Below are 27,298 nucleotides of genomic sequence, written 5' to 3'. Positions count from 1 at the left end.
GTGAGCTATTACAAATTCTGCAATAGGTGGTAGCCTCCGTAACTTCCCAACACCTGAGAGCCTGGTGATTATTTAAGACTCTGTCTAGTCATCCAGACTGGGGAGACATCCTGAAAATGTGACTCATAATATCTAAAAGGGAAAGAACTTGTAAAAGTTGTTTCAGAAATAAATATTTTAAAGGCAGTTTGTGACTTTGGAGGGCAAGTGATTCTTGATTACATGATTTCTGACTGCCAGATTGCAATAGAAGTGGTACATAAGTCTGTTTTAACAAGACAAAAGTCAAATAGGAATCACTTTGTTAGGAAAAAAAAAAAAAAAGGAAAAGGTATTCTTCAGTATACTGTCTTTCTCCACCTTGGCACTAAGTAACCCACTGTTAGGGGTTAGAGACCACTTCAGTATTTTATTTTTTTTTTAATTTTAGAATTTTAACTAAATAGTTCTAAAACTTAAAGAACCTAGATATTCTTCCTTTAGGCTTCAAACAAAAGCCTTGGCACACTCCACTGTATCCTAAAAAACAATACCTCTTCTCAATACCCATTTTGTGGGGTATTTTTTAACTTGCTGCATGGTTGAAATTAAAATAGTTATTTTGAGACAGATTCTGGAAGTGTGAAGGGGCAGACAGGGACACACAGCTTCAAGAACATTTAGCACAGATTTACCAGAGAGAACTTATAACTGCTGTGGATGATATTTCTATTACTCATTAATTTACCTTGCCCAGTTATAGCCATCTGGCATAAAGTATTATAGATAACCTGTAACATTCCTGCTGATGTGAGCATAAGCAACTCTCTTCCTTCCCTCCATCTCTTCCTTTTCTCTAAATGAAAAGTTCATACAAACTTTTTGTCCCTAAAGAAATCTTCCTGATAAGTTGACTTTGAATTTATCAGTATTATTTTAGAAAAAAGCATCCTAGTTTTACATGATAATTGCCATCATACCTGCCATCATAACTTTCACAATAATACCAACTCTTTATTCTAGGAACATCTTAGATATTCATATATCTTGAAAGGTAAAATGCTTTTCTACAGCTTTCCAGAGTCCTGATATCAACATATTGGGTAAGGATAGGTGTATGCAGGAGTTTTGTTTGTTCACCAACAACTCTCTGGAAGTTGCCTCTGAGAAAAAACATGAGCTATAAGAACAGCACATCAACACAAAAAATCCTTGCCTGGATATGCCACCTACCGCCAGCCTTAGGTTGCAAAGATCAGTTGAGGAACAAGTTGAATGTTGTATAGAGTAATAAAAGATAATTGAACTTCAAAAGTGAAGAGAGAATGCAATGGGATGAAGAAATACTGGTGAGGGCCATTCTCTGAGCTGCTTTGAACACAGTCAAGGTAGTAAAAATGGCAGAGTGGGAAGAGGGTTTTTTGTGTTTTTCTGTGCAAGTCTCGTTTCTTTTAAGAACAAATTTTTTCAATTATATTGGCTTCTTATAGTTTCAGAAATGTCTCTTCTGACTTAGACATGAAATTGGGAAAGGGGGTAGCTGAACAAAATTATCCTCAATCCTTGAAATCTTTGCAAGCCTCCTGACAAAGGTAAACATTGATGGGAAATCCACCTGGATTTCCAGTTTCCCTAAATTAGCTTTGGTTCTGAGTAAAAGTTATATTTCTTTATATGATTGATGTTGCACAAATAGAGTCCCATAAAAATGTAGTTCCCAGTCACTGAAAAATCATAGAATATCCAAGTTGGAAGGGACCCAGCAAGGATTATATAGTCCAACTACTGGGTCCCCAAAGGACCACCCCAAAAAAAAAAAAAAATCAGACCATGTGTCTGAGAGGGTTGTCCAAATGCATCTTGAACTCCGGCAGGCTCGGTGCCATGGCCACTGCCCTGAGGAGCCTGTCCCAGTGCCTGACCACCTTCTGGGTGCAGAACCTTTCCCTAACCCCCAGCTTGACCCTCCCCTGTCCCAGCTCCATGCCGTTCCCTCGGGTCCTGTCGCTGTCCCCAGAGAGCAGAGCTCAGCGCCTGCCCCTCCGCTCCCCTCGTGAGGGAGCTGCAGGCCGCCATGAGGCCTCCCCTCAGTCTCTTCTCCAGGCTGAACAATCCAAGTGGCTTCAGCCGCTCCTCATACATCTTCCCCTCTAGATCATTTACCATCTTTGCCCTCCTTTGGACACTCTCTGACAGTTTAATATCTTTCTTATACTGTGGCACCCAAGACTGCACGCAGCACTCAAGGTGAGGCCACACCAGTGCAGAGTTGAGCGGGACGGTCCCTTCCCTTGACTGGCTAGCAATGTCATTCTTGGTGCACCCCAGGAATTTCTTCTCAGTTGAGAGTGAGAAAATGCTGAAAGAGGCAATTTTCTTGTAGCCATTTTTTCTTTTATTTTTCTCCCTAAACTTGAAATGTTTCATCGTTCTAACAAAACTAACTACTTAGACTTTCATAAACTAAAATACTTCAAAATCGTACCCCTTGTTTGAACATCTTATGTTTTATAGTAACTGTTCCCCCTGTTCCTACCATGACTCTATCTCCCATGAGCTGCTTCTCTGTGTATTTCTAGTGCCATGTGGGAGATGACATTTTCTGTCTCATCTTATATACTATCAGATTCATCTGACATTGATCCCTTAATGATTCAGGCAGAGAGAGAATTTCTGAACCATCTCTTTCTGGGTCATATCTTTTCTTCTCTGAAAAATCTGCCAAAATCTATTTTTTCTGATGCAAAAGCTGTTAGCATTCTGTTTTTCACTGGGAGGATATTTTGCTCTTCATACTTGGACCAGCTAAATCAAACAGACAAGTGAGGAGGAACTCAGTGAGAAGTGTTTTCATCTCAAAATCAGAACAAAGTCTGAGTCCGCTGCCTAAAATCTTATGTTAAAACATTTCCCTTCTCTGTACTGTATGGTAAAAATGTCTCATTTTCTTAAAGCTAAAACCTCAATCCTGTGAGTGTGTCTTGGTGTTTACTTTTTTCTCCCTCTCCCTCCCTCTCCCTTTCCCTCCCTCCCTTTCCCTCCCTCTCCTTCTCTCCCCTTCTCTCTCCCCTTCTCTCTCCCCTTCTCTCTCCCCTTCTCTCTCCCCTTCTCTCTCCCCTTCTCTCTCCCCTTCTCTCTCCCCTTCTCTCTCCCCTTCTCTCTCCCCTTCTCTCTCCCCTTCTCTCTCCCCTTCTCTCTCCCCTTCTCTCTCCCCTTCTCTCTCCCCTTCTCTCTCCCCTTCTCTCTCCCCTTCTCTCTCCCCTTCTCTCTCCCCTTCTCTCTCCCCTTCTCTCTCTCTTTCTTTCTTGTTTTAATGTAAAAGAAGCTTAAATGAAGAAATCACAGTACTATATCTGTGTCTTCTGAGGCCTGCTGGCAATTGTGCCAAAACTGTCATTTGAGATTTTGGAAACTGTTGACTTTGAAGCTGAAGATTGCTCCCTCAGAGCCCCATGTGCTACTCAAGTGACTTGCATGTCGTCATCCTAGTATCAGATGTCTTTTGAAGTGAATTTCATTAAGTAATTTGGGATATGAATCCCATGTCCAAAACTTCATTTCATGTTCATGTCCTGACTAAACCATTCACATAAAATAGCCATTTACAAGGAGTTGTTTATCTCTAAGAAACAAACTGAACCCCAGTCTCACATATATTCTTCTAATATCTAGAAAAATCATTTTGTATTGTTTTACCAAATGTACATATGTCCATGGGAGCACTAAGATCAGTCATAAAGATCTTCTGCTGTCTTGTGACAGCATCTCAGCAGGACTTCCTCATGATGCAATCATGGTATGGATATAAGAATGGAAATGGTACAATAACTGTAGGTGAAACAGCTCAGCCAAGGCTTTGCCTCTTGACCTGGATGTTGTCCCATCAGAGTTTTGCCAAAGGACCTTTACTTGTAGTAGAAGGGGGGAGCATTGCAATGACAATTAACATTTTTTGTTTTCATTTCTGCATATTTGTACAGATGATGGTAAATCCCCTGAGAGAGATTGACAAGACAGTAGGACAGTTAATGGATGGACTGAAACAGCTGAAACTACATCGATGTGTTAATGTCATATTTGTTGGTGATCATGGTAAAATAAAAAATGTTCTGTTTCATTATACAAATGCTTGAGCAATATAGCTGTATATATTATAGGGGTTTAAAAGAAAGTTCCATTTAAGATATTTTTGTACTTTTTTTTTTTTCTAGCAGTTTAAGTACCAAAACACAGCCAGTTAGTGTTGACAGACAACTCCACTCTCCTGTTAATTGTCGTTGGAGGACAATTCTCTTTCATATCAGGGATCTGAGTATTTATATCTCTAGAATTTTTAAAAACCTGACATTTCTAATATCACATCCAAGCATAGCTCTCCTTGTGTGTATTGGAAGGCCATACTGTTCCTAGAATAGTCTTTTTGCCAGTTTTTATAGAAAAAAAGAATTTGGTAGCATTGTTCTCTTTTTCATGAGGAGAGAATTAGAACTTTAGAGCAAGATATTTCCATGGCAATTAGTGGGACAAGTTATCCTACTAGGAGAAGACTGTAATATCTGTAAGGGGCTGTATCCAGCTTGGATGGAAAATGTCATCAAAATAATGAAGGAAGGAGGAAAAACAGCTAAAAGATATGTCAGGGTCAGATGGAGAGTCACCAAAAAGCAGATACATTATTGTTAGGTCTCATTCTTTGGAAATTGGAAGAAGCTTTGTAATGAGAAGAAATAGTAAATATTAGCAAAGATAATGTTTTATTAAGGAAAATTGTGACCATGTTTGAGATAAACCTCCTTTTGCGTAACATTTCAGTGATGCTACTAGAAGTCACAAACTAATCATAAGGAGTAAGGAGTACTGTTCTGTTTAGGACTTTGTTTATGGAAGTCTCACAAGAACATCTAAATTAGCAATAAAAGGGACTATGCCTCCTTTCTGGCTGTGGGGGGAGAGGGATAAGGACAGGAATACTTTCCAGGGGAGGTGTTTCTGTGCTGAGAACTGACTGTGACTGGCAACACATTCCTCCCCACCACAAACAACTGTAGGAGAGAATTGTTTATCTGTGTCTGCCTTAGAACAGACCACCAACAGACAATACCTTTTGTGTGCAACTTCTCTTAAAATCCTTTGTTTAAAAAAATCAACAACCCCAAAGTAGTACACTAAACCAGAAACAGACTTTGATTTTTCCATGAGCTTAGTTTGGAGATGTGTCAGTGCACACATGGTGTATGTGGTGCTTGTTACTACAATGTTGAGTCTGGTATTTCTCTTGTGTAAGCAAGTGCTAAAAGCACCCCTAGTTTTGCTCCTACCAGTGTCTGATGTTGGAATTAGATGACTGGAAAGAACAAGAATAAGATTTGTCACCCAAAAGAAAAGAATACACAGTCTGTTTGGTGTTTCTTTCTGTGCTGTTTTGGAAAACATGTTTATTTTCAAGCTGGATTAAATTCGCATTTTCCTTCTGCAGGGATGGAAGACACTACGTGTGAAAGAACTGAATTTTTAAGCAACTATCTGACCAACGTGGAAGATATCATTTTGCTGCCAGGATCTTTAGGGCGAATTCGCCCTAGGTCTAGCAATAACCTAAAGTGTAAGTTAATTTAATTGTACTTTTTATGTCCTGAGAACTAGACTCCATCCCTTCCTTGGGATGATGTTTTCCGAAGGTTGTAAATTTGCAGTGTGTTGGCAGGACATTCAAAGGGAAGCTCACTGAGGGCCGTCTGTTGTTCACACATCCCACAGTGTTAGAGCTGTGTCAAGTGGATGGCTGAAATGTTCTGGGTTAGAAATCACTTATTTTGGTAAGGAGAAGTGGACATCTTGAAGCCAGTTTCAGACAGCAGCCTACGTGTCTTTAGAAGTTTATGCACTTCTCCTCTGACAATAAAAATGGGACTGGAGGGAGCTTAGTACCACGTGGATTGGATATAAGAACAGTGTCTGATACCTTTTCTGAGCTAATGGAAAAAAGTGAATTGTTAATTTTGAATTCAGTAGCTTCTTCATGCTCTTGGCATAGATGAAGAACAGAGCAGGTTACTAAATAGCAACAGACTGGGGATGTTGAAGAATATAAGGGGAACTGTAGAGCATGCATTCAGATCCTATAGCAATCGGAAAGCTGTCTGTTTTTTGTGCCATGCTGTTAGAAACAAACCCTGCCTTGATGTCTGAGATTAGCTGATCTTCCATGAGAGTGTTCAGGACTCAGACGGGAGTGAAGCTTAGCTCTGTGATTTAAGGCAATGCTGATCCAGTTGCCCACCATGGCTCTTCTGAGGACCACCACCTCCAGGGCGGCAGTGCCAGGACAGGGCTCTCTCACGACCACTCTGGTTCAGTGTACTTGCACAATCCTGGCTTTGTCAGCAGTTTAACTACTGATCAAACAGTGAAATTCATAAACTAAACATAATTGCCTATGTTGTTGCAGAGTATGCTACAAGGGTGGTAACTTTTAGTAGAGGGGAAGATCAGATAGCTGGGACAACCAACTTGACCCCTCATAGCAATTCAGATATACCTAGGCTGAGGACAGATTTCACAAAAAAATTGGCCTTTGAAAATTAAGGATTTCTAGAGTGGTAGCAGAAATCATAAGAATGTGGTAAAACTTTAAGATAGCAATTTATTTATTTAACTAGTAGCTATTTTTTTCTGTGTATTTATACTCTAAGAATAGGGGATGAGTGTATAAAGATCTGTTGAAAATAGTGTGTATATTGATACAACTTACTAGACTAGCGTAAAGACTGAATTCCTGTTCTTCAGTGTGCTAAACACTTATATTTCAGTTCCTCTAAGACGATTTTTTGAAGATCTTTCAATCCTTGAATTCCCAAATTGCTGGGCAAAATTAGCTTTCTTTGGAGGATGAATGGCCATATATTCCAAAAAGATCAGTTAGTCTGAGTGACCTCCAGTTCATACTTAGGTTTTCCTGCAAAACCATTTTCCTCTTTTGGCTTCTTTCCACAGCTTCCCAGCTGAATTAAATAAACTGTTTGAACATAGAAGAAAGAAGCGTATTTTTTAATTTTAGATCTGAGGTTTACCCCTGTTAATTGGCAAATCACCATCTTTTTTATTTTTTTCATTGTTCTTCCATAATATTGTGTCAAGACCTGCAGATACACCTCTGCAATGGATAAGTGTGTAACTTGTATTTTAGGATTCAGCATAACTCATTTCAAACTCAGCAACATCATGCCTTCAGCAACCAAAACAATAAGAGTTAAGCAAAAGATTTTTCTCTTACTAAGATATTCTCCTTGCCTGTTTTTTTCTCTGAGGACTGAAAAAATGAGTTTTTGTCACTCTGGAAGAAGACAGAGTTAATTTGGGCTAGTTTGGAGCTTTCTGCATTTTGTATGTCCCTTTCACAGTCCAAAGATGTATTCTGTATATTTTACTGTGGCTTTCACTTATTCTGTAGTAGATTATGAACTGTGTGAAATGCTAAGAGACAAAATCTACAACATATATATCTTATTGTTTTTAAGGGAGCATGTTGTTGCATTCAGTTGCGCCTTCAAAATCTTTCAGGGAAAGTCTTTGAGGATGATTTTGTATTTTAAAGTGAAGTAATCATAAGACTTGAAATGATGTTTTCAGAAAATAGAATAAATGTTCAGCTAAGGCCCAAATCATAAAGCAGTGAGCAACATTACCTGAGCAACCAAAATACCATTAAGTAAAGGAGAACAGGTTAAACTTAGTTTGTGTTCGGGATATCCCATCCTATGTATACAGTGTACTTTTTTAGTAAAGATCAACAAATATTCATGAAGAGTCCTTCTGTAAAAATACGTTGTTACCTTGTGATTTCTTCTGCAAATTACTTGGTTTTATATATTTGTTTTCTTTTTGTTTGTTTGTTTTTGCTTAACAGATGACCCTAAAGTGATTGTTGCCAACCTTACAGTAAGTATTTAGCACTGCTCACTTCATATCTTAATTTGAGGCATTATTCAGCATTACCTCCTCACTCTTCAGGCAGGAAAACCAACCATTAACATGAATAAAGAGTTTAAAATGGCGCCCTTCATGAGTACAGATTAATGTTTGTCATAAATTCCACTGTTTGCTGCTGAAGTCGCTTTTATAACCTTTTTGGGCAGTGCTGAGCCAGAATCTCCCTGACCGTCCTGACTCTCTGAATTGAGTGAATTGAGTCTATTTATTCGTTCCTTCAGAAATGGGAAGTAATCTTTTAGGGTAAATATTTTACTAGCACTTTGAAGATGCTGAAAAAGTTCATTTGATAGCCTTCAACCATAACCCTGCTCTTAATGGAAAGAAAAGTATTTAAAATGAAAGCTGATTTAAAAAAATAAATAAATCAAATTTACTAACCAGGCTGCTTTAAATATATCTGCAGACTAGATGTATTTTCAGCATTCAGCTTTTCTCTAAAATTTAATCTTTGGTCCAATTAGAATAAAATTCTTCATCTACGAGTTAAGTAAACATGACGTTTTGTTTTGCATGATGCTTTCAAAAAGACTGTCATGAGAATGAAGTTTTCTAAAATCTTTGAATGACCCCCTGTGCCCTGGTCTTACGTAAATATTGCACGGAAAGGGCTGGGCTGTGTACTCTAGATGTACACATTGTTTTCAAGACATCATCAATAACGTGCTTAACAGCTTGGTTTCTGTAGTTCAAGGTTTCGTGTGCCTCTGAGCTAACTGACAGCAGTGTTGTCTGTAACCATTTCTTTTTCAGTGCAGAAAGCCAGACCAGCACTTTAAGCCGTACTTGAAACATCACCTTCCTAAACGCTTGCACTACGCTTACAACCGACGAATTGAGGATGTCCATTTACTGGTGGATCGCAAGTGGCATGTGGCAAGGTAGACTTTGCTTTCAGCCTGATTTTTCAGCCTTTCTTTCTGAGGAAGCAAGACACCTGGAACTGCTCTGTCTGTCAGCATCCTGCTCCTGCCACCTGGGAACAAGAGGAGTTTTGAACTCCTGGTGAGGTTCAGACATATTAGGTGTAGGGTCGCAGAACGCAAAATTGTTTTAAAGTTTGGGAAAATATGTAGTTTGATAAAAGAGAGAAACCCAGATTAGTTTATGCAAGCAACAGTGTGTTTTTTGACCAATTAGCTCACATATAGGAGCTAATGGTGTTTTTTTTTTTTTCATAAGGTGAAAACTTATTAAAACCAGGAAGTGGGGAATATGAAAGGAAGCGGAAGGCATTATGTGACCAGGGGAGGTCAGGGAGCAAGGGGTCGAGGGGATGAACTGGGTAACTGGATAGAAAATAGAGACATTGGCAGAGTGGATGAAAGCCTGAGAACACGTGGAAGGGTATTACAGGACTGGCACTGAAATGCCTGTAGCATATTGTGTTGTGAAACAAATCCACAGCAAACCAGGATGCTTTAGCTCAGAGCAAGCCCTATTTTGGCCTGGTCTTCATGATATGCCTCTGAATTTACAGTTATAAAACATAGGCAATTTTTAATATTCTTAGTTAAAAACTGTTTGAGAAAAACAAGTTGGCACTTATATGTATGGAGTGAACAGTAGAGGAACAGCCTTTATATACAAATTGCACACCCCTTTCTGTGTTAATATATATTTTTCTTACTTTCATCCTTTGACATGTGTATTACAGTATAGGAATGGCTGGGCCTTAATGCATGAAGCTGACTCAGTGGTTCTTGGAAGATGACACAGATTTTGGCTTATGGTATTCTGTTATGAGCTTTAAATTATGGTAGTTTTCTTTGCCTGTATAGCTGCCAGGCAAACATACGGTGTGTTGTAAGTGCCTTTTGACATCTGTGCTTATCTTCCTGTGAATTATGCAAGGATCACTCTGCTGAAGCAGTGAATGAGAAATCCCAATTACTTTCTTGCATAACTCCACTAGCTAGTTGGCCGTTTGCCTTGTACAGTTTCTGTGGCTAGGGTTCATGTACATTTCAAAGAAGTAGACTGTTTTAGGCCTATAACATTTCTTAGTGTTTTTTTTTTTTTTTTTTTTTTTTTTTTACTGGAACTGATGTAATGGAAGTGGAGGGTCCAGGCTGATTTGCATTTATTCTTATTAATCACCCCAGACTTATTATTTTGCATATTTATTCATTAGATGTTTTGACATCTTGTTCACCAATAAACCATTTGTTGATGTAAATATAATTCATTGTATATTCACAGGCAGGAAAATTGTTATTGACCCGCTTGCCATAATTCTAGTAATTTCCAAGGCCAAAATCAAACTTTGGCAGAGCATCTTTTCTATACTGATGAAGAAATTAACTTGTAGGGTAATCTGGTCCACTGCATGGATTGCATATACATGGCCTTCATAAAACTGAATGCAAAAAAGTATTTGGGAACAAGCTGATAATTATAATTCCTATGCTACAATACTTATTTTTTTCCCCACATATTTTGTAAAATAGGACTCAGCAACAGGCCGATAATTACCATTCCTACGATATAGCACTTATTTTCCTATATATTTTTCTTCATTACAATCTTTCCCTTCTTTTCCCTCCAACTTTTCATATTGGGTTGAAGGTGAATGGTTACTGTTTTGTATGACGTTTGCATCATTGTCATGGTCTCAAAAGTGCTCTATTGGCTTTTTGCAAACTGGGGGAACACAATCTGAAATACTTCCAGACTGTAGGAGATGGTGTGATATGAGAAAGTTTTGCAAAAACAGTTGTCTTACTAGCTATTTACTTATCAGTGAATAAGATTTGGCTCTTAGGTTTGTATAGTGGGAGCACTGGGAGAATCCATGGGCTTGTCAGATGAACCTGCAGTACCCACGACTGCAATACAGGAAAGATGAGCAATGCCTTCAAAACTTATCCCGCCTGTCCCCAAAGTACGTTGTCCGGTCAGCCACCGTACCTCCACCTTTGAGAAAATTGCTAATACTTTTTCAATTTAGGAAAGCTGTGGATGTTTACAAGAAACCAACAGGAAAATGTTTCTTCCATGGAGACCATGGCTATGACAATAAGATAAACAGCATGCAGGTAAGGGCAATGCAGTAAGCTTTACAAGGGGGTCATTAAGGCAGAAGAAATCCGAGTTTTTTAAAATGTAAATATTCACTGAAAAAAAACACCCTACCTTTAATGCTTTTTTCTCTTTTCTCTCTCTCTTTTTAAAGACTGTTTTCATTGGTTACGGACCTACATTCAAATACAAGACCAAAGTACCTCCTTTTGAAAACATTGAACTTTACAATGTCATGTGTGGTAAGATACCTGCTTGAGAAGTTATAAGAGAAACATGCTGCTTTACCTAAGGGGGCTTATTTAGGCACCTGTGAGCTCATGCCCTTACACCCTCCGAGAGTCCCTTCCCAAATGCTTCTCTTTTGACTTGGGGGGGCTGAAGGCATTTCTCAGGGGCCTTGGTTTGCTCTGCTCTAGCAGCTGGTCGATAAAGGGTATTAACACAGTTTTGCTGCACACAGCTCAGCAGAGATCAAATATGCACCACTACTGTGTGTGGTGTCCACACTTCATTAGTCTAGGAAGGAGGCTTCTGCACCTGCATGTCTCATGGAGCAGCTCAAGGGGGATTGCTTAGCTTTCTGTGACACCTCCTGGTATGATTGTTTCTTAAACTCTTACTGTATGAAGTAGAATCTGATGCTGTATACAGACATTCAGTATAACCTTTTCTTTAATAATTATTTTCCAAGGGAGTAAGACTTCCTAGCTGAAGATATAATTTTTTTTTTCCCCAAGCATGAAATAACAAAAATCTATAAAGCAGGTGACTAATAACAGTGTTCCAGGTGGTTGATGTAAGGTCACCACATTGACTGTAGGCTTGTTTTGGAAACTGCAGGAGTAGTTATATAATAAAACTGTTTTCCAGTGTCTTCATGCAAATTAACCTTCTTGTCTTAAAGGCTACCATACTATTCAGGCAGGATTTACAATTTTATAATTTAGACAAAAGATTAGCATTTTTATTACATTAAAAGCATTCATTAGCACATTATAGATGTAAACAGTATTGCAAAAAAATGTCTTAGCTAAGTAGAGATACTGCTGAATACATGTTTGCAATCTAACCATCATTAATTTGCTGTGGGTGTTTTCATAGATCTGCTTGGATTAAAGCCTGCTCCTAATAACGGCACCCATGGAAGTTTAAATCACCTGCTGAGAGCCAATGTTTACAAACCCACTGTGCCAGATGAAGTTGCTAAACCACTTTACCCTGTAGCTCTACCTTCTGCATCAGACTTTGATATAGGATGTACATGCGATGATAAGGTAGGTGTTTAGGATCTGCTGATACTCCCACTATTAGCCATAAATGTCTAGTAAAGTTTATAGCCATTACAGCTGTTTCAAGAGAGTTCAAGCTGCAAAAATTCCCCAGATCCTTCCTGTGAAACCTTCTGTGCCCTTTTGGAACAATTATTGCTTCTTGGAAAACAGGAAACAAGAAAGTTGTCTGTGTTTTGTAGTGTTAGTTTTGTTTTCCTAGATGCCTAGTAAAACAAGATGTCAGAATGCTCCAGTGACCTTAATCTTTTTCCTTTTTTCTCTTCTTGAGAAGAACAAGTTGGATGAACTCAATAAGCGCTTTCATGTCAAGGGAACTGAAGGTAAGAGCCCGGTGCCTCAGTTAATAACAGCTATTTTTGTTTTCTTTTGCGAGCTAGTTTGCATCACTGATACCAGAAAAACTGTTTTGTTTTAGTTAATGTGTAGTAAACCAACTTTTCAAAAAACTGTCAAAAGAGCATACAGACATGGACAAAATTAAGATCACATGAAGAAGCGCGTGCTATCTTTTTCTGTACCCGGAACTAAAGAATTCGTCAAAGTGAGATGAATTTTAGTTCTTCTTTTCCATCACCATTAGGAGGTTTAATGTCTGCTGTGGAAGCAGAGAAACGAAGAAAGGAGAGGGAGCATGAGGCAATGCTCCATTCAACCACAAGCAATAGATGGGGTAAAAAGCATAGACCAAATCTGCACACTCTGGCTTACCAGTGTTCATCAGATTTAGGTTTCACCAGGTCATTGGTGCAGCTGCTTTGACAATCCCTGACTGGTTCTGTAATGCTTGTTTTTTAGGGTGTAGGTTATCCACTGAACTATTGGCAAACAAGTGCACAAATGCTCTGGTTCAGGGGATACTCCGTGCAATTTTGTCCCTCACCAGTGTTCAGGTTTCTCCTGGGAGAAAGCATCCTCTGCTCTTCTGGACACTGGCTCCTGTGCTCTTGACGATGTATGCCAGCACTGAAGTTCATTCATCTGCACTCTCAGCTATGTCAGGGCTGTGATCCAAGTTAACATGTAGCAATAACGATTTACAGCATTTCCCTTATCATAACAATTTATATTTCTTCTTGTCCAACTGAGAGAATTCTGAAACGTTGAGTTTATATTGAAGTTTAGAACTGAGGTACTTCAAATCAGGCTTCTCAGATGAATAAGAATATTTAAAAAAAATCCTAACAAAGCTACTTATTCAATTCTACTTCTGTGAACAGACAATGCAGCCTGTCCCTTAGTTTCTACAGGTTAAATTATTCCTTTTGTGAGTAAATTGCCTTTTTCCAGCTTTCATCTTGTTAAACTGATTTTTCCAATTAGCAATGAGTTACTCCCCACTGTAGCTATTTCTGGCATCAGAAAAAAAATAAAATAAAATGTTGTACTCCTAGATATCTCAATATCTCTATTTTGCTTTAGGTTCAGATGTTTCTTCACTTCAGTATTATAAAAATAGTACTTTTATTTTAAGAATTAAGCATATAAATAAATTTCAGTTTCTTGTTTGCTTGTTCATAAGTTGTCTGGTAAGTGGAATTAGGTTCCCTTTACAAAAACAGCAAACAGTTCTATTTTGTGCAAGTTATTTTCTTACATTTTATGACAGGCTTTAGCACATGTTCTTGGATCTTCCTGTGTTTAGTTGCATTGGGAATCTTCTTTTGCATTGGGAATCAAGCATATCTAGCTGTTGTTATGCACATGCAGCAGGAAGAGATTCCTTCCAGGTTCTCTTGAATAAAGGAAGTTAATCATCTTTGTCCTTAGACAATGCTTTTCCTACTTCTCTTTTATTTTTATTTTTTATTTTGTTTGTCCTATAAAAATATCCTCTATTTGGACTCAAAGACTAATAAAACATGTCCTTTTCTTTCAGGTTAAATGCCTATCTATGAACAGTGGTTAGGCTGTTTACCTTGTTTTTATGTTTTGATTTCCAAAAGCAAGCCAAACGTGTTTGCCAAATGGTTATCAAAATCAGTGAATCATGCAGCACAGTGCAAGGTTAGCCAGGAAATTTATTTTTCTTTTATCTCGTTTAATGATGTTTTTGTCTTTTTGTAAGCAAAACTTATCAGGGGTATCTAGTGACATTTAACCATAACATAGCACCACAACAGAAGAAAAGCTAATCTGGCAGAGTTGGAGGTGTCTTTCTGTAGCCAGAGTTAGGAAAAGTTTTGGGTTTTTGTTTGTTTGTTTTTCTTTGATATTACTGACAGAAACTAGCAAATTCCTCTTCAGAATATCATCTGTATTAATAAAGTGGAAAAAAATACTCTTTTAGTGAGTGGACACCTTTGTCTTCCTTCCTTTTGTCAGGGACTTTGTGTTTTACAGAAAACACAGGGAGGACAGAAAGTCAGGAAAAGAGAGGCAGAGAGCGATAGCATAGGGGCCGATTTAAAGAAACAAAGTGCTTTTTGCCTCGTGTGATTGAGATGTGGGCATAAACATCCTTGTGGAGTGTCCTGTGTTTGGAAAAGCATCTTTTTTTTCCATGCTATGTTCCCAACAAGTTTTCAAGTGCAGAAAAGACTTGTAAACAATGTGGGTTTTGAGCCTGGAATGGGGATCCCAACCAAACCTATTGAAGAACAACTGCTCTCTCTGTTACGGGTTTTCCTTAGCAGTTTTCAGGGTCAGTATCCTGTTGAGGACTGTTGTAAAATCAGCATGTGTTGGAAAGCCAACTGTTGTGGTCCTCAACCCCTTTTTTTTCTCTTCTTCTTTACTCTGAGGGTGGTGAGGCACTGGACCAGGTTGCCCAGAGAAGCTGTGGATGCCCCGTCCCTGGAGGTGTTCAAGGCCAGGCTGGATGGGGCTTTGGGCAACCTGGTCTGGTGGGAGGTGTCCCTGCCCATGGCAGGGGGGCTGGAACTGGGTGATCTTTAAGGTTCCTTTCAACCAAAACCATTATAGAATTCTATCTTCATGGTTTTGATAGATAAATTGAAATGCAAATTCTTTCTGATCTACAGAGAAACATCTTCTGTACGGGCGCCCAGCAGTGCTGTACCGCACAAAGTACAATATCTTGCACCACCATGACTTCGAAAGTGGCTACAGTGAAACATTCCTGATGCCTCTCTGGACATCCTACACAATTTCCAAACAGGTCGGTGCTCTCTTTGCTCTTGCAACTTGTTTAAAATATTCTTTGGAAGTCTGTTTGTTATCTGTAGTCTTGAAATTGTAAAATAATCCTTCCTCAAGTAGATTTTCCCACTAGAAATTATTCCAAATACCACTGAAAATAATGTTCCTTTTCCTTTTCTATCTTTCTATCTCCTCGTTCCTTTTCCATCTTCCTTTAGAAGAAAAGAGTTTTAAAGCATAATGTTTGAATATTGCTTTTCTTGATTTCATTTTCTTTCTAAGTTTTTTTCTCAATGGGGATTTGTCTTCCCAATTTATTTTAATCAGCTACTTCATTTGGATTACTTCCCATGGTGATTTCTGTTACCTGAAGGGAGGAACTGCCCTCCTAATAGAGGAACAAGGCTTGGTTTTACGGCCAGGGCGCATCATTGTTCTCCACACAATGCCTTCAATCTCATCTGTAGACTATAAGAAATCATTTTCTTTTAGCTATAAGTGCTGGAGTTACCTTTCTTGTCACTTCTGCATGTGATTTTCAATGCAGGCGGAGGTATCTGGTGTCCCAGAGCACCTGGCCAGCTGCGTGAGGCCCGACCTCCGCATTTCTCCGGGAAACAGCCAGAGCTGCCTGGCCTACAGAGGTGACAAACAGCTCTCCTACGGCTTCCTCTTCCCTCCTCGTAAGTTCAAATAGCACGTCTACAGAATTTAAGGACTCAAAGGTCACTTTTATGCATCACTGTTTATTTATTTATTTATTTATTTATTTAAACCTAGAGATTTTGTAATTTTCTGTTTTGTTAGAGAAAACCTTAGGTATGAATAAAACACCTCTAGATGTGAAGGGACTAGGGTTTTTTTTGTTTGTTTTATTTTTGAGATTGTTGGGAAAGCACATAGGTAGGAGTTGGTCTGCTTTCCCTCCTTCCTGGGGTGATTCCTTCCTCCATGATGCTTTTTCCTCAAACTACCTGATTTTGCACCAGTATCACATGGGATGGATATATTATTCTTGCTGCATGTCTTCAGGACCAAAGGCTCAGTGCCACAAGTTGCCATCATGGCTGTGGCTTCTCACCTTCATGAGGCTGGAAAGATACTCCAAACTGGTGCTCAGCTTCATGCACAAAAGCAATGAAATGTTCCACTTTGTTTAATAAAAATAAAGGTGAAGGAAGAATTACAGAGTAGGAGCACAGTCTTCAAAAGTTGGCCCTTTAATGTCAGTGGACATATACTGGCTTATATGAGCTGGGAATCTAGTTAGTTTGTAATTTTGACTTCGAACAACAGAAGGATAAATATATTTAATTTATAAATCCATATTAGACTGCTGCATACTGTAAAATAAATAAATAATTAAAATCTACCATCCCACAGAAACAGTGCTAGTAGAAAAGCTGTGTGAAAGAGTGTCCTGAATTCTCCTGGTGCAGTTACATTTGTTCAGTCTCAGATAAACAGCCTTTTGGATTTAGGAAATGTTTGTGGGACACAACTTTACAGTCTCACAGTTGTGAATTTCATTGCTCTGCCTTCCTCATTCAGTGGCTAAAACATTTAAGAATGGATTACTGACGTGGAGTTACTGGTGCAAGAGGCTTGCTCAGACCTAGAAGATAATCCCACAGTCCTCTATCTACAAATTGTGTGTCTGTTTTGTGAAAGCACACAGAGCCGCTCTGACTTCTGTTTCAGTGACAGTATTCCTTTTGATTACTCTCTGAAACCACTTTTGAAAATGTTTTTATATTCTTTGAATTCTGACATTTCATCTCATTAGTATTTTTCTGTTTTCAGAATTAAGTTCCTCTGCAGAAGCAAAATATGATGCTTTTCTAATAACAAATATCATTCCAATGTATCCTGCCTTCAAAAGTAAGTGAAATTTCCACAGCTTCTTTTTTTTTCCCAAGCCTGTAACAGTTAAAAAAAAAAAAAAAAAAAAAAAAAAAAGAAAGTCTGCAGTATGGAATGATTTGATGGGAGAAGTTTAAAACATAAATCCAGTTACCTGCAGCCAACAGATAATACATGTGGGAAGCTGTATAGTTCTAGGTTTAGGCAGACAAACTACCACAAGAAATGCTTAAGTTTTAAGAAAGGTTTATTTTCTTTGGTGCTGGGCTGAGATAATAGCACAGACATGGTCAGTTCTGTAGTTCAGCAATTTTGCTGATGTGCCTAAGTAATTCAGTTTGTACAAAGCCATTCAGATTTTCTTACTTGTAGCCCCAGTTAATGCAGAATGTACTCAGACAACGTGTTTTCACTTCTCAGTTGGGTAGTCTGGGAGCGTACACTTAGCATGTTGTAGTTAAGGGACAAGTGGCATCTGGATCACTTTTGATTTTTCTATCCCTAGCCTTAGAGGTAGACCAAGAATGTTTACTACCTTTAAAGAAAAAGGAAGAGGAAACCAATTTATGGAAAATGAGGAATGATTTAAAACCAGCTGAAATTTTCAGCCCTGCAAGGATACAGTATTAACGTTCCTTTTGTCTGTACATCTCTTTTCTCTCTAGTGTTGCCAAGAGGTAGAAAACCATCAGGCTATTCTGGTGGCATTTTTGGCTTGGCAGGAATTGGGAAGCCTTGGAAGAATCTCAAGAGCCTGTTCTTGTGAGATTTCCAATGCAGATTTTAGGCCAGGGAGGTTTGGATAAACATCAAAGCCTATGGGAGACTTTTTATTTTTAACCAAAGAAGAGTGCTTTTAACTGAAAAACCTCTGAGTAGGAACAAGTGGTAATGTTTGCTGGAAATCTGAGCAAAAGCACTTAACTGATTACAGAGTGCAAAATTATTGGGGATTTCCCACTCTCAAATCACTTCATAAAAATGCTTTTTATGCTAATGTTAGTCTAAGCAAATTATGTGAGATGCTAATCACAGGAGAACCTACCACCAGCAACTCATTTTATCTAGTGGCCTCCAAAAGCAGGTGAAGGATCCCCTGAGAACAAATGCAGTAACTTATATAATTCCTGGGGAATTACGTACTAATAATACCTGTGTGCAGGTTGCAGGGCAGGGAGCTCAGACTGTTCTTTATACAGAGCTTTTTCACAACAGAGGGAATATGGGGTGGCAGTTTTATTCTGTGCTGGTTTTGGTGGCAGTGCTGGCTGTAGAGTCCCTCTTCTGTGTTTTTTTTTTTTTTAATTCTATGTTTCCCCCCAGCAGGGGCAATAATACTGTGTCCATCTTTTCTGTAGTGAGTCTGGCTTAAGCAGTTCCCACTTTGCTGGAGCTGCAGGATCATGCCCTTGGGCTGTCCCCCCATTCCACTGGCATTGTTGTCTATGTGGCTGCAGTGGGAAACCAACCAGGGAACTGATTCAGCTGGAAAACTCAGAGAAAAAGCTTTCCTTTGGGGCTATTTTGATGGTTAGGGCTGAGGCAGCGGAGGAGCGAGCAGCTGGAGGAGTGGGACAGCCAAGTGGCTACCGCAGCTGAGGTTCCTGTTAGATCATTGCTTGTGGGTGCCTCTGCACCAGCCTGAGCAGGGAGCTTGTGTGGCACTGAATAGTCTCAGGCCAAAGCGTGCTGGATTTTCCTGAGGCTGGTGCTGCTGTCAGTTCTGGGGAACCATGGACTTAAAAGGCTTGCCTGGCAAGGCAAAGGTTAACCTTATACAAGTTTGAGATGCTTTGTTTGCACACGCTTCTGTTAGTGTTAAAATAAAAAGAAAAAAAAAAAAGAAGGAAAACAATGATGTAACTGGAGATCCCAGTGTGTGTCCTATCTCTGTAAACATCTTACCTTGTTAAGGTTGAGAAGGTTGTGGTGGGAGAAAGTGTCACATTCTTCCCAAAAGTTGTGGTTAAAATTCCCTGCTAGGCAAGCCTCTGATTTAATGAGATGCCATAATTTGGTCATCCTAGCCTGCACCTAATTTTGAAGTTAGACTTTTTGTATCCAAGGAGAATTTAACAGAAATAATATGACCTTTGTATTTCCCTGTCATTTAAAGTGTTTGGTTTTTGCTTTTAATCGTGGTGTTATTTCCTTTCCATAACTTAAAAAAAAAAAAAAAAAAAAGACAAAGGAAATGTTTACAGGGACATCAAAAGTGTGTGAATAGCTGGTGAAGGAACAGCAAGCTCTCTGTGCAATGTCTAGGGCGATGCCAGCCTTAGAATGGTACTGTGCATTTCCTTTATCACTAGCTGGGGAAAAAATCAACAGAGAACAAATACATCTGAATAGGCTTTATTGACCAAAACTGAATGAAGCTGCAGTAAATCTGTAAAGCTTAGTCTTTGATTTCCCCTACCATTGTGCGATGACATCCAATGGATTTTTATTTAAAAAAATATATATGTTTAAAATCTTGGCATGTTTTGGCTTATCTAAATGTTGGAGGTGTGTTTATGTTTTTTGTTCCCCCCACAGAGGTATGGAACTATTTCCAAAGGGTTTTGGTGAAGAGATATGCCACTGAACGGAACGGAGTCAATGTTATAAGTGGACCAATCTTTGACTATGACTATGATGGTTTACATGACACACCTGACAAAATCAAACAGTAAGAGTTTGCATTTAAATTGGTTTGATGTTTTTTCTCTTACTTATGACTTCATTTTAAACAATTCATTCTTTCCACATCGCTTGATTTTTGGGGAGGAGATGTAAATTCCTGGCTCTTTCTAAAACGATTGCTCATTAAGACTGAGTGCCCTTGTAGGTAGGACAGGGATAAAAACAAGGAAATGGCAATTCAGCATGTTGCTCTTCACCTTGACTTTGGAATGAAGTGTTTATTCATCGTTGAGATTAAGAAGATTTATGTTCCTAATCAGTTTTCTCTAAAATTCTCTAGAACTTAAGAGTTGGCCGCTGGGTACCAGAGCATACCGTAGTGCTATTGAGTTAGGTACTTAAGTCTTTTGTTAATTCAGTAAAGCTTTCTCTCTATTTCCCTGAACTGAAGAAGCCTTTCAGAATTGCCATGTAGTCTTTCTGTGGCACACTATCAAAACATGAGCTAACTGAAATGCTCGTTTTCAGATAGAGCTCAGGAATCACACACATCTCAACAAAGTACATTTCCTCACACATAGGGAAGGAAAGACCACACTGTTTGTGTAATCCTTCCAAACAGATTAGTCCTTTGTCTATAAATGTTTGCTTTACTTCCCCAGGTTTGTGGAAGGCAGTGCCATCCCTGTTCCTACTCATTACTACGCCATCATAACCAGCTGCTTAGATTTCACTCAGCCAGCTGACAAGTGTGATGGACCACTCTCCGTTCTCTCGTACATTCTTCCCCACCGGCCTGACAATGACGAGAGCTGCAACGTAAGTTCTGTTGCCTTGCTGTAGCCCAACAGTGAATAGTCCCTGGGAAATGTGAAACCCCATTCTTGTTAGATGTTAGTGCTCACTGATGTCTTAAATGAAAACACGGGGTAGTGACTCAATTAAGTGTCATGTTTAACTCACTAGACAAGAGCACTCCTCCATGACAAATAGAGGTATCAGAGAAAACGTGGAACTACTACTGAACCTAAAATTGTCTGGAAGAACTGACATACAGTAGGTTGGCAGTAAACAACCTGTGGGCTTCTATATTTTGGCAGACACTGTCAGAGTAACCTCAGAGCAGGTTGGGAAGGGCTGTGTGCGTAGATGTATTGTCCTGGCAGCCAGCCTGATGTTTTTATGGAGGTCTATTTCCATACGCAGGTACAATATAATCTGTCTACTGTGGCAGTCTGGGTGCATCAGACAGCATGATTACATCCAACCCACACAGTATTAAAACTATACACTAAAACCTGCTGAAGGTGGAGTGCCAGCAGCTCTTGCTGTTTCCAGCCCATGTCTTGATTCTAGGGAAAAGTTTGGCTTCTCTTTACCAGAGAACAGAGGTGACCAGACACCCTCCTTGTTCCTTTCCTATCATCTTTTACGATGAAAAATCTTACAGTGTAGAAATCTTGGTGAGGTACAAAGGCTTCAGTTTGGTCAGAGCTGCAGAAAGCAACACAAATGCTCTGTAGCTGATTGTGTAGCAGGAGAGCCAGTTGGGTCCCCACGGGCTCCGGCGCTCTGCAAGGACAGCAGTGCTCCCAGGCAGCTGTATTTAGACTTGTCCTTCCGCCTGAACTTGTTCTCCCATTACACAGCTGTGCGGATTCCTGCACACAGACGCCTCACTATAGGCTGCCAGGAGTCTGTTTCCTGAATGAACGCATTAATGTTATGAATTTTGTATTGGCACAAAAAGTTAAGACTCCTATTCCAGCTACAAGCAGAAATAGTCATTCCAACTCTGTACACAATTCACCTGGAACACTGTTTCTTTCTCATTCATCAAACATCGCCTGCTTTCAGGTCACTCTTTTCAAAACCACGCTTTTGGAGCAGTACCCCTCTCTCTTGAGCAGTTCTGGCTTCCTTCTGTTTAGACTCTTAGATGCTTTGGGCAGAGATGTCTTCTACCAGAAGGCTCAGAAAGTCCTACATATATTTCATTGTGTCCTTTTTTTTTTTTTTTTTTTCTGGATTGCCTTCATCTGAATCAAGGTCTGGTTGGTGATCTGGAAGTTATTGTCTAGCAGTTATCAGTCCTTGTATTTATGCCTATATGTGATATTTTTTCATCCCTATATTGTGTGTCATTGTGCTTTTAAGCTGCTGGAATTTTTTTTTTTATGAAATGCATAGAATAATGGCCTTTTTTACTCTTTGATTTCCTGTATTCCAACTCAGGCTTCTTTTCTCCATAGGTCATGCTACCTATTGTATTTGTATTTACTGTTCTGGGTGCAATGGCAGCACTTCTAAAAGGTCATTAGCGGATATTGCTCTGTGCTTGACATAGCAAAGAAGCACTCCAAAAATATTTAAATTTAGCTCTTGAGTGAAAATTCGGTTAGGCAAAATTTTGTCATTCTAATAGAGTTTCAGTCTTACTTTTGCACATGGTATTCCATCTGATTTATTCAAAGAAGTCACTGTGTAAAACCTCACGTAGTTCATGGATGAAATGCATGGGATAATATGAGAATTTTCCCTTAACCTCTCCACAGCTTTCTCTTAAGATGTGAAGAAATATTAGCTTTCCCCTGCTCTGCTCTTGTTGCACACACTTTCTTCACATGGCCGTTGGAGAACACCACTACTCCTCTCATTAGAATTTGTTCCATCTCCAAACTATGTTTATTCATGGTGAGGTTATACCCATTTCTTCTTGTGTCAACATTTTTCTATGGCTTAAATAGCCCTTCACTGGTCGTCTTTGGGATTTACCCCTGCTGATGATTTATGACGATTCTCAAGGCATATACTCTTCTCTATTCATGGGTGACCCAGGATCTTTTTTGCTCTTGTAAGAGAGAATGATCATTTCAGTAGCCTTCTTGTGTATATGTTCCAGTCTGATTTTTTTTTGAACATGAATGAGATAAAGTATTCCAGCTGAGATCTCGAAATGGAAATGTTTTTCTTTCTACTTCGCACAACTCCTCTGATACTATCTAAGATTTTATTTTTCCATAGAGGTATTATGATGGTGATTCACAATATCCTGTAATAAACCAGCACATCCAGAACCAATTCTTCTATCTGCTGTTTCACATGAAAAACTCCCAGGGTAACAGAAATTCTTGCCACCAGTGTGGATAACCCAATTTCATACCATACCAGGGATTCCCCCATCTGCATCCTGCAGTATGGCATTCCAGTCTTCCTCTGCATTGACAAGAGCTTCCAATTGTTTTTTAGTAGCACGCTAATGATCTTGGCACAAAAAGCATGTATGAAAATATTAAATAAAATCTTCCAAGATCAAAGCTGGAGGAACTGCTGGAAGCTTCCTACAGGCCCCTATTTCCTTTTCAGCAGAACCTTTAAATTCCTCTTTCAATGAGCAAGTTCCTCAACCACCTATCCACACTCTGGGCATCTTTAGCTTTCCAGCTAACAACTTGATATTCAGAGAGATGCATATCACAGCAGTTCTTTTATCTAGAATATCTGGCATCTTTTCAAATGGATTTCAGGTTAGCTTTATATTTTATTGTATATCTCTATTTATCTCCATGTTCTTAATAGTTGTTTTTTCCTTCTAAGACCTACTGTAGTACTGAGGTGAGACTAACAAGCACAGATGGAGAAAACTATCATTTTCAATGTGCACACTTCATATGTTGTTCCACAGTAATGCAATACCATGTTAGCTGATCACTGTGCTTAGAGTCCTTGCTGTTGGACCTGTCATTTCATGGGCCAGTTATGAAATGCAAGAAATAAAAATTGACCAGTTTTTGAAATAAAATCAGACCAATTGACTGATCTTCTAAGCTCATGCAAACACTGTGCTGCTGGACTTGGCTTAAAACCATCCTCACAATCCTGTGATTTATTCATATTACAGTTCTTTTGCAAACTCTTAGGACTTGTCCTCATATTTGAAAGACTGAGCTTTGAAGCAATGCGACTTTCCTCTGAGCTCTGTCAAATACAGTTTTTCTGTGCAGGAGGAAGTCTTGAAGACAAGGAAAATGTCACAGTGATTGCATTTGACCTCGCTGAGGCCAGTTTACAGACCAGCAATGTGATCGGTTTAACTGGGGATTTCCTGTGGCCACATGATGCCACATGGTGTTCCTGGAGCATGGTGTCACAGGCTGTGGAGAATGTTCCCTTCTTTCCCTTTTAATCTACATCTCTGTTTTCATGCTCCAGACATGGTTTGGGGCCTCAGATTGCTACCAGCATGTAGAGGAAAGTGGTTTTGGAGCTGAAAAGCTTCAAAACAGACAGGTGTTGACTGGGTCATGGATGTTTGCTTTAGAGCAGCTGGTTGTGACTTAACTGGTACTTCATGTTCTCTCTGTGCAAATGATCAGGCTCACCCGCCTGGCCTTTACAGAGTGACCCACAGCCTGGTCTGTGGTACATCTACTGCTTTGGGTAGGTTCTGGCATGACTGGCTTAGTCTTTATTGGCGGGAGGATTGTTTTGAAGGAGAACCTCCTCTGAGACAGTCAGAGACTTATTTCAGGAGCAAGCCCAGAAAGAAGAATTTTGTCAGCAAGATTTCCAGGTACACAGGGTCCAAATGCCCCATGGTACAACCCCTCCATTTCTAGTGTGTGTCCCCAGCTGTGGTACAGACACACCAGCCTGCGAGGCCAGAGGGGAAAAGTCCTGTTTGCTCAGTGCTTTTCCCATGTCTGCTCACCACCAAGCAGTCCCCAGGGTTGGCTGGGACATGTCACTGAGCTGGTTCAACTCAAACAGCCTGTAACTGCAGGGTTTTGCAGGGCTGGTTTTTCTGATTTTTTTTTTTTTTTTAGTGAGCTAAATTAGGCTGTGGATGGCTCCAACAAATGCTGGAGCTGGCACAAGGTGTGCAGTAGGGAGCTGGTGCGGTGGCTCCCTGTGTCTCTTGGAGCAGTTCCCTAAGGGAGATTACACCCACGCAACCCAACCCCGTCACTCTGGCAGCAACACCTTCCTGATTGTTTTTCATATTGGGAAATGATTAGTGAAAGTTTTTGTTTGTTTGTTTTTTTCCTATCGTGAATAATATGTATGTTTTAATAACAGGAATTTACAGCTTCAAACGTAAGCCAAAGTTCTAACTATATAATAAATCATAAAGGTGTACTAACAGTAAGGTGGAAGGAAATAGTACTGTGTTAGATGATGGTCAGATGAGAATATATTTAGGGGTAGGGTTCAAAGGTAAGCAGCCTAGAGTTTGGGCTTTGGTGATGCAGAACAACTGATCGATATGGAGCTCCTTCTGTGATATAAAAAATTATGGGGTGACTTTCTTAAAGAATACGGCTGTTCTTCTGAAACACCTGCAACACAGGAGCAGCTTTTCCCAGATTACTGTGGTCCTTGTCTCCCTCTGTCCTAAATGGTTCCCAAAATAAAACTTCATCTTTCATGTGAAGTTTCAAATGTTTTCTTTGAACTCATTTACCTGAGTTGTTCTTGAATAGGTTACAGAGATTGTTCAAATGGACCTGATGTTTAGAAAATTTACCTTTCCTTTCAGAGTTGATTTGTGACATAGCATGTTATAAACTCTTTTTTTTTTTTTTTTTCTCCATTTCAGAGCATGGAGGATGAATCAAAGTGGGTTGAAGATCTTCTTAAGATGCACACTGCGCGGGTGCGTGACATCGAGCAGCTCACAAGTTTGGACTTCTTCCGAAAGACCAGTCGCAGCTACACAGAAATCCTCTCCCTAAAGACATATCTGCATACGTTTGAAAGTGAAATTTAGCTTTCTAACCTTACTCAGTGCATCCTTTTATCAACTGGTGTATATTTTTATATTGTTTTTATATTTATTAATTTGAAACCAGGACATTAAAAATATTAGTATTTTAATCCTGTATCAAATCTTAAATATTAAACCCTTGTGTCATTTGTTTTGTTTCTCTAATGTTTAATATAGGTATGTCTCTTGGTTTATTTAGTAGCGCTTGTAATACTGCAGCTTAAGTCCTTACTCCAAGCTTTTAAGTGGTGCTGCAGAATTTGATACGTGAATCAAGGAAATATTAATTTCCCATGCTCCTTTACCACACTTGTAGTCCTGTACTTTGTATCAAAATACTGAACATGTAAAATTACATTCATTTACTGTTGACTATGTGACAGACATATTTAAACCCTATAGACAAATAGCATCTTAAATATAATAAACCACACATTCAGTTTTTTTAATGTCTTTTGATTTCCTTTCACAGGGACATTCAGAGGGACTTGTTAACAGCTGAGTGCTGCCAGATCTTTCACATTCACCCTTCTCAAGAGCTTAGGTTTTCTGGTAAGAGTAATGACAGGAGCCCAGGTGCCCTGCCCCAGTAGTCAGCAGTGAGAACATAAAGCAGACATCTACAGTAGTAATTACTGGTTAGGTTTTGCTGTAGGGGCAGAGCTGGAAGAGGAGGTAGGTTGGTGTCACAAGCTCACCAGCAGTACCCCACACTTGGGGCCACTTGGCCGTGCTCTGGGGCTGTGGGGAGGGCATGAGCTAACAACATCCATCCACTGTTATCCATCGGGCTGTGTCACATCCCTCCTCTCCCACAGCTGGCCTGGGCTGGTTCCTGGGAATCCCTTCTCTGTTGTTCGCTGTTTTGGCTTCAAAGGAAGCTGAGATAAATTCAATGTGGAAGGAGGTGGTGTTGCCAAAAGCTCAGCAATGGGCTGTTAACTAGAAGAAAGTCTGATTTTCTGTGTCTAATTCTAATGGTCAGAATGTGCAGAGTTTTCCCCTAATCTGAGACTGATTCCAAGTCCTACTGCCAACCCCCATTCCCAAAGGAACATTCTTGGCCTGATTGCACATATGTAACTTCTGGTAACGTGACCCCTATACAGTGCATGTGATTTACGTCCATCTACTGGTCAAGCAGGCCAAGTCTTTGTTGGTTACTTCTGTGCAGATGCAGTCTCATAATCTTGGCAAGCCCATAACACGTCACTGATGGCACAATCCCAAGCTAATGGAAAAGATGCTGTTCTATACTGGTGTTTTAGATAAGGCCTGGTTGGGCTTGGACAGTTTTTATACAAAGCGTATGGTATGTGTATGGTTGTGTAGTTAGAAGATGTAAAAGGTAAATTATTGTTTAGAATACTTGCTGAGGAATTTGGAAAAACAATGAAGGCTGAACCAACTGGTGACTTTATTACAAAGTCATCATTTGGGTTTGCAGAGTTATCTCTCTATTCCAAAGTGGTTTGAATCTGTTTTCTCTTTGAGGGCTGGCTGCAAACGTAGGAGGAAAGTGTGAAGGGGTGGAAAACATCTCAGCCATGTACACAGATGAGTAGTCAGGTCTCTTAAGTAAAATTAATCTGTCACAATTTTAGCAATTTATATCCTTGTTGCATCCATCTAATAGAAAGTAGTAAACCAGAATTAGTCA

General features: G+C 39.5%; 1 protein-coding gene across 6 annotated transcripts in view; it reads left to right on the top strand.

Moving 5' to 3' along the window:
* Positions 1–26,085, top strand: part of ENPP2 (ectonucleotide pyrophosphatase/phosphodiesterase 2) — a 58,627-nt gene extending 32,542 nt beyond the window's left edge. For 4 of the 6 annotated variants that reach the window (XM_035556237.2, XM_050708752.1, XM_050708754.1 and 1 more), the window contains 14 exons: positions 3,960–4,071; positions 5,456–5,581; positions 7,886–7,917; positions 8,722–8,849; positions 10,919–11,006; positions 11,144–11,231; positions 12,094–12,266; positions 12,556–12,604; positions 15,266–15,402; positions 15,931–16,066; positions 17,187–17,264; positions 19,785–19,917; positions 20,534–20,690; positions 25,471–26,085. In XM_035556237.2, the coding sequence (XP_035412130.2) occupies positions 3,960–4,071; positions 5,456–5,581; positions 7,886–7,917; positions 8,722–8,849; positions 10,919–11,006; positions 11,144–11,231; positions 12,094–12,266; positions 12,556–12,604; positions 15,266–15,402; positions 15,931–16,066; positions 17,187–17,264; positions 19,785–19,917; positions 20,534–20,690; positions 25,471–25,641 (1,608 nt within the window). In that variant the 3' untranslated portion in view covers positions 25,642–26,085. The remainder of the gene's footprint in view (positions 1–3,959; positions 4,072–5,455; positions 5,582–7,885; positions 7,918–8,721; positions 8,850–10,918; positions 11,007–11,143; positions 11,232–12,093; positions 12,267–12,555; positions 12,605–15,265; positions 15,403–15,930; positions 16,067–17,186; positions 17,265–19,784; positions 19,918–20,533; positions 20,691–25,470) is intronic. The other 2 variants (XM_050708757.1, XM_050708753.1) reach the window with 1 other exon arrangement.
* Positions 26,086–27,298: the final 1,213 nt, after the last annotated feature.

This window comes from Cygnus atratus, chromosome 2, assembly GCF_013377495.2.
Source record: "Cygnus atratus isolate AKBS03 ecotype Queensland, Australia chromosome 2, CAtr_DNAZoo_HiC_assembly, whole genome shotgun sequence".
In the NCBI taxonomy this organism is placed as follows: domain Eukaryota; kingdom Metazoa; phylum Chordata; class Aves; order Anseriformes; family Anatidae; genus Cygnus; species Cygnus atratus.
Note: the sequence above shows the minus strand (reverse complement) of the source record. Positions and strands in the feature narration are given on the sequence as shown.